Source organism: Sipha flava, unplaced genomic scaffold (genome assembly GCF_003268045.1).
Source record: "Sipha flava isolate LNK unplaced genomic scaffold, YSA_version1 48_pilon_pilon, whole genome shotgun sequence".
Classification (NCBI taxonomy): Eukaryota; Metazoa; Arthropoda; class Insecta; order Hemiptera; family Aphididae; genus Sipha; species Sipha flava.
In genome coordinates, this window is record NW_020273306.1 from 1,640,773 (window position 1) to 1,648,543 (window position 7,771).

The window sequence follows — 7,771 nt, forward strand, 5'->3', positions numbered from 1 at the left end:
CAATTCGTCATGTGTTAGGATTTGTTTTCCAATCACATGCTTCATATGATGTTAGACACTCTTTATAGCTGCCTTCTAGAGCCCACCAAAGTGTGGAGCTGCAGGAGGATTGAAATACCATTGACAAGATATATGTGTAGAAACATTATATATAATGTGATATATATATATATATATATATATATATATATATGTGTAGAGTTTGATAATCCTGAAATACCGCCATTAGTTTTTTTCCGTTCCCACATAATTAGTACCACAATCTGTGTATATATTGAACAGTATACCACGACGAGCTACAAATCGATCGAATGCAGCTAAAAATGCAGTGGATGACATGTCCGACACAATTTCCAAATGAACTGCTTTAACCGACATACATATAAATAGAGCTAAATACATTTTATTTGTGCATGCATTACGGCGGCGACTCTCCTTGATTAAAAACGAACCACCATAGTCCATACCGACCTGTAAAAAAGGCCTGTTTTGTTGGACGTGCGATGATGGCAAATTTCCTATGATTGAGTGTGGTTGACATGCCTTAAAACGAACACAAATGACACAAGAAAAGATAAATTGGCGAATCGCATCTCTACTGGACAGAATCCAAAATTTTCTTCTGATCATTGATATGAAAAGTTTAGGACCGGCATGTAAGAATCATTGATGGAAATGTCGAATGATCAATTGGGTCAAGTGAGACCTTTTCGGTAACAAGATAGGTTGTTTGGCATCCGAATCCAAAGAAACATAACGAAGTCGACCACCCACCCGAATCACTCCAAGTGGGTCGATAAATGGAGCTAATTGAGCTATGGTAGCTGACCTTAAAATATCATCTATTTGTGCACTATCACCATCTCTCCAGTGGATGTCGCAACGAGCACTGATTCGTCGCGAATGTTGTACCTGTTCCCGCCACTCCTATATTGTATGACTGTGAACTTGTATTTTACCGCTAGCGCGGACACCCCACTGCAGTCCTTTTCTCGCGCTCAGTCTCGGCGGAGTTACTTTTCTGGCGTTTTGGTTTTTTCGGCGGGGTCATGTGTGTTGGGGTCGACCGACCGTATTTTTGCCGTGTCTGTGCCACTGGTTTTCGGCGGAACGATCGAGCTTACGTCGGGTTGTATGCTTCCTCGTGTGTGTGCGACAGTGCCTTCGTCCGATTTTACTGACCGGCCAGGTGGATCGTCCATTTGGCGTATGTTCGCGTCTCTTTTGTTTCCGCGTGTTTCTCACACGTGACCACATTTTACGCCATTGTGCCGTGTGCGTCGCGTCCTCCAGGAGTGATAACTACTTCCTCGACGAGCATAGTCCTTGGTGATTATTTGGGTTGGTAATCGTATCAATCGCCATCGTATACAGGAGTCAGCTGCCGTCATTCGCATTTTCACCCCGCCCATCAGATAATAGAGTTTATTTTTGTTGTATACATAATATAATTTTTGTTTATGCCCAAGCGCACACCCTTCTTTGGTATTCTGTTATTTTGCCTTTTCTATCTTAAGTGTCCATTCAGCCTATCACACATACAATTTAAGGGTATTTTGTATTTTTTTGGAAGCGGACGTCCGCGAGTGTTGCGCGGCCAGCTAACGATTTCTTTCAATAGCCCCGCGACGGTGCGTGCCAACACCATCTGTTTTTATTAATTGACCTTTGAGTTCCGGAAAGTATCTGGCTTGTGTAATAAAAACTGCGTGAATGAAAATATGATGTAACTCCTCTTGTTTCAAGGGACCATCTGGAATTGGTTGATGATGGGCCTTGACAGCAAGACGTCGAATGTACGCTAATGTCCGTTACATACGAGTAAAGGACAAGAAACGTTGTAAAATATCATCTTGTGGTTTGGTGCTAGTTATGGTACTTATGAAGACAGATGGAGGCTGAAATTCGGGCGATTTTTCAGAAGTAATTGGAATGAAATTATATTTGGGCCATTGAGCATCTGAAAAACGTAGAAACTCCGGTCCTTCTCTGTGTATTTTACAAGCAACTGTTGCAGCAGGAAGAAGACCTCGAGATGCAGGATCGGCTGTATTTTCCTTTGTGTTTACGTAGGCCCACTCACAATCTGGGAGAAGAGAATGTATTTTTGCAATTCGATTTGTCACAAAAATTTTAAAAGTTTTTTGAGGAGCAGTCAATCACGATAAGACAACTGTAGAATCAGTCCAAGCAAGTACTCGTGAGATGGAAATTTCAGACATGAGTAAAGTTTTGACTCGATTTAAGGTTTGAGATAATAATATTGCTCCACAAAGCTCCAGTCGTGGTATGGATAGTGATGCGTGCGGGTCAGCAGCCTTTAATGGTGCGACCTTTGTCTTGCAAGTAACAAAATAAACGTTGATAGACTTTGAAGTGCTTATTACTCGTAAGTATACATTAGCAGCATAACCATTTGATGATGCATCAGAGAATCCTATTAGTTGAATTTCCGTTTGTGATCGGATATCAATATGTCGAGGAAGAATAATTGAATTGAGTGCTGGTAGATCTCTTACAAATTGATCCCAACTACAGTGAAGATGTATTGGAAGTGGAGTGTCTCAATGCAGACCTAGTTTCCATAATTCATGCATAAAATTTTGGCCCATAACAGTGTGGGTCCTAAGAAACCAATTGGATCCATTAGTCTAGCGATGGTTGAGAGCACTTTTCGTTTGGTATATTGACCCGGGTGAAGGCCTGTGTGGTAAGCAAAATGATCTGATGATGGGTCCCAATGAAGACCTAAAACCTTCACAGAAACCTCACATTTGGGATCCAATGACAATAGTTTTACATAATCTTTAGTGTCGATGTTCTCCAAGATAACCGGACAGTTGTTTGTTCACTTTTTTAAGGTGCATCCACAAGAATTCAATAAGCCGATGATGTCTCGTTGAATGATAGATAACTCAAATTCTGTATCTGCTCCTACCACGTCATCAACGTACGTTTGGCGAGTGAGAATATTTTTCGCGGCTGGTAATTTTGAACCAGCCTGAGCATCTAATTCATGCAAACATCGAATAGCCAAATATGGAGCAGAAGTAACGCCATAAGTGATAGTACGAAGTTCGTATTCGATCACTTCTTCCTCAGGAGATTCACGCCATAATATATGTTGGTACGCACAATCATTGGGTTTTAACAAAATTTGTCGATATATTTTGGTTATGTATGCGGTTAACAGATAACGTTTTAACCTACTCCTTACAAGAATATCAAAAATATCAATCTGCAACATAGGACTAGCTATAAGGACGTCATTTAGCGATAAACCCGACGATGTAGAAGCAAATGCATCGAACACAATACGCAACTTTTCGATCTTGTTACCGTCACGTTTCACGACAGCATGATGCGGGATGAAATATTTTCCAGACTATGTCGCTCTTTTCATATGACCCAGAGCCAAGTATTCCTTCATAAATTGCTGATATTCGGCATATAATGCTGGATCTTAATTTAAACAGCTTTCAAGATTGAATAAGCGTTTTTGCACAAGTGAGCGAGACTCACCTAGCCCAAAGAACGACGAAGGCGCATTTAACTAACGGCGACGAAGGCGCACGTATCACGTTTACGACGACGAAAGCGTCGTATTATAACACAGCGGTTCTTAACCATAGGGTCACGACCCAATTTTGGGTCACCAATAATTTTAAATGGGTCGGATAAAAATTTAAAACGTTAGTAAAATATTTTTATTTTTAAGTCTTATTAATAATAAATGAAACCTCATGTACGTTGTTTATCATGGAGAAAAATTTTAACGAGATTTTTTTTAATTAAGAACTGAAATAGAAGTATTTTTAAGAGAAAAAAATTCACTGTTATCCATCCATTTTCAAGATATAATTTGGTTGAAAAAAGTTGCGTATCTATCAGATATTTTTTCATTATTAAATTAGTTAAATTTGAGTATGCAAAGGTCATTAACTAATATTTTTACATGTTGTAATAAAGATATTAACTACAATCAAAACCAAATCAAAAAACTAGCTTGATGTCGAACCCACGATGCGTATTTCACTTACTAATTCTATAGAAGAACTCTAAATTGATTCATTGGTAAAGCAACATCAAAACCAAGGAAGTCATTAAATTAAAAAATTATTTAAAAAACAATACAATATTATTAAAAGAAATGTTTATTTTTAAATATAATGTATTTAATATTATGATTTGTTATGAATACAAGTAATATGAGTAAAAAATGTTATTCAATTAAGAGTACCAAATAGTTATTTTTTATTTTGTCATTGAATATTATTTATAAAAAGGTCGTAGGAAAAATTTGGTAAATATCTTGGGTCGCCACTACACAAAGGTTAAGAAACGATGTTATAACACAAAGAACAATGAAGGCATACTTAATTAACGGCGACGAAGATTTATGCGTCACATGTTAAAACCAAAGGTGATAGAAAAATGTCGATGAAGGCGCACGAAAAGCCGGAATACAACAAAACAAAACGAAAAAGTGAATAATAAAATGCAGTTCAGAGCGTGTTATACACTCCTGTGCTGTTGGCGAAGAAGGAGAAAACATATACGTTCAACATATACGCGTTACCAACTAGTCCACGCCGGGACACGTGGAAGTGTTACCAACTGCGCCTTATTGTTAATATGTAACAGGACCGAACATAAATTATATTAACTGTACAGAGAGTACAAGTCAACGTTCGTCAAGGCGCGGTCGATCGATTGCAATGAACTTATTGGTCACAGTGTTTTCACTCAAAACGATAATGTAGTGTGCACGTCATGCACGCATATTATCACGCTTTATATAACGTAACTGTTTCTTTTTTTTTTTATGCGAAATAGTTATGTAACCATGTGCATATTTTCGTTATATTTATCGTCATCATTTAATCGTCACGGTCAATGTCCACTTTTAATTGCAACGGGATGGTTATTTTTCACCAGTTATGGTTTCAATTAAAGGTTAAATTTCATCAGATTGTTTCCAAAATGATTTACCATATAGACATCATAATATTTTCACTTAATAAACTAACTTTTGAAAGTAAATCTCTGTCGGAATTTGAATAGAAAAATGGCTTGGATGTTGGTTTCATGTTTTCAAGTGCGAGACGAATGTTGCAGACGGTAGTGCAGTTGTTAGACTAAAAAACGGCTAATTAACCACAGAGTTTGAAGAAAAACCTATGGGAATGATTTAGTTTTTCCGAAATGGTTAGAAATGCCAAATCTGTGCTCTCATAGGATTCCCAGTTTCTCAGAAATTACAGTTCTTATATTTCCTAGACGATTGGAAATTTAAGGACAATTTATGCTTAAGTATATAATACTCTAAAGGTATGTGAGTTAATATATATTTCTAGAAAACTGATTGTGCGTAGTTCAAAAAAACGTATACTCGGAAATTTGAAATATTTGTATCGATTATCGCAGGTCCGTATCACCAGTACAGCCACTTTTGAATAATAGTACCAAACCTTGACAGTATTTTGTACTTTTTTTTTGTACAATTTTATACAACCAAAATAACATTTTGTACACCCACCCAAACCTGAGAAAATCCGATTTTTCTATGGTCATCGTATTTTATACTCTACCTACTACCTATAATAGCTGCTATGCTGTACAGTTATACCGTATGACTAAAATAATATGACAATAAGTTAATAATAACTTAATAATAGGTATCAATAACCCGAGTTTTACTTTCCACCGCATTAAACCTCTCTATAGTATATGGTGGACTAAATATAAATAAAAATAATTAAAAATAGAAAAACCCCGATTTCTGGTTTGTTCGTGTAGCTTGAATTATTTGACTAGATATTTATTTTATACACAGTTATTTCCGAAAATGGAAAATTAATATTGTGTTTGACAGTCGAATAGTGTGATCCAAACTGTGGATACTGTTTATGAGATATAATTCCTTACTTTGCTACCTACTTGAATTTTTTTTTATCCTTACTTTGATACGAATTTCTTCTTCTTCTTATTTAGGCCTATCTACTCTCTAAGAGTTTTTGCCGCCATTACTAAATTTTGCCACCTATCTCTATCTTGTATTATTCCTCTCCAATCTTCAACTCCAAATTTTTTAGGTCTTCTTCCACCACGTCGATCTATCTTTTCCTAGGTCTTCCTCTAGGTCTTTTCCCTTGTGATTTCCATTCCAATGCAATTCTAACTGCTTTATTTTCCCCTCTTCTTATTATATGACCTAACCATTGTATCCGTTGGTCCTTAATAAAGCTTGTTTCGGGTGCTAGTTATAATAAATCATACAATTCTTTGTTATATCTTCTCCGCCAGTTCGCCATAGTTTCATCAAAGGTCCATATAATTTCTTCCAAACTCTGTTCGCGAACGTCCTTAAGTTTCTCTCTGTATGTTTTGTCGTCGTCCAGGCTTCGCAGCCATATGTGAGAGTTGGTCTTATAATAACCTCATACAGTCTTACTTAAGTTTTTCTAGACATCATTTTGGATGTTAAGAATTTTGTTAGTGCGTAACAGGCTTTTTGGACTTTATTTATTCGAATATTTATTTCCTTTCCTCAGTCCTTCATCTCGTGGGAGTTTTCCCTACTCTCAATGAATTCCAATATCTTTGTTTATTCAGTATTTATTTCAAGGCCTATTTTTTTTGCTGCTTCTTCTACACTCTGGCCGCGTTAGATAGCTAACGAATTCTGCAAGCGAATCACCTATTATATCTAAATCGTCCGTGAAACCGAAAAGCCGTATTTTTTTTCTGACCGATTAATAAGCCACCTTCACTGTCCTGTAGTATCCTTACTACCTTTTCTAGTGCAAGGTTGAAAAGTACTGGGAACAGGGCATCCCTCTGCTTCAGTCCGGTTTGCACTGTAAAATTTTCCGATATTACATTTTGCATTCTCGCTCTGTATTTCGTATTTTCCATACACATTTTAGTTATTGCTATTCATTTTTTCGGGAAATCGCACTTATGCATAATATTATAGAGACTATCTCTGTGAATACTATCCTAGGCCTTTTTAAAATCTATGAATAGTTGCCACATATTCTCCCTGTATTCGTATCTCTTCTCAATTATTTGACCAACTATGGATAATTGTTCTGTGATTGACCGTCCTTTCCGGAAGCCGCATTGGTAGTCACCTATGCAACTCTCTGCATAAGGGACAATACAATTTAATAGCACTCTAGCGAAGATTTTATATGCTGAGTACAAGAGCGATAACTCCCTATAATTGTCGCACTTTAACTTGTCTCCTTTTTTTGTGTAAAGGCATAATGATTTTATCATTCCAACTATCCGGTATTCATCCTTCTACCCATATTTGCTGACATAATCTGTAGATTTCTAAGTACGGATCTTCGCCTTCATATTTTATGAGTCCTGCTAGAATATAGTTGGTAACCGGTGCTTTCCAATTATTCAGACCAAATATTGAGATTTTTATTTCTTCTACACTAAAATACTCTATGTGTGGCTCCGCTCTTTCATAATCGGTATACAGTACTGGCTGATCTTGCATCATACCAATTAGTAATTTTTAAAAATATCCTTTCCATCTCTCAGCTCTTGACACAGGCTCCATTAACATTTGTCTGGTTTGGTCTCTAATTGCATTCCATTTTGGATTGAATTGCTTAAACTGATAAATGACTCTAAAATAGTTTCTAATTCTACACTCTGTATGGTCATTCTCTGCAGTTTGTAGTAAATTATCAAAAAATTTTCTTTTTTCCCTTTGAAGGGTGCTTTTTAAATTCTTCCGTTCCCGTGTAAA

General features: G+C 36.7%; 1 protein-coding gene across 1 annotated transcript; it reads right to left on the minus strand.

Annotated features, from left to right (window-relative positions):
* Positions 1 to 2,848: 2,848 nt before the first annotated feature.
* LOC112690013 lies at positions 2,849 to 3,247 on the minus strand. The gene has a single exon (XM_025563903.1). The coding sequence runs from the start codon at positions 3,245 to 3,247 to the stop codon at positions 2,849 to 2,851; it is 399 nt and encodes a 132-aa protein (XP_025419688.1).
* Positions 3,248 to 7,771: the final 4,524 nt, after the last annotated feature.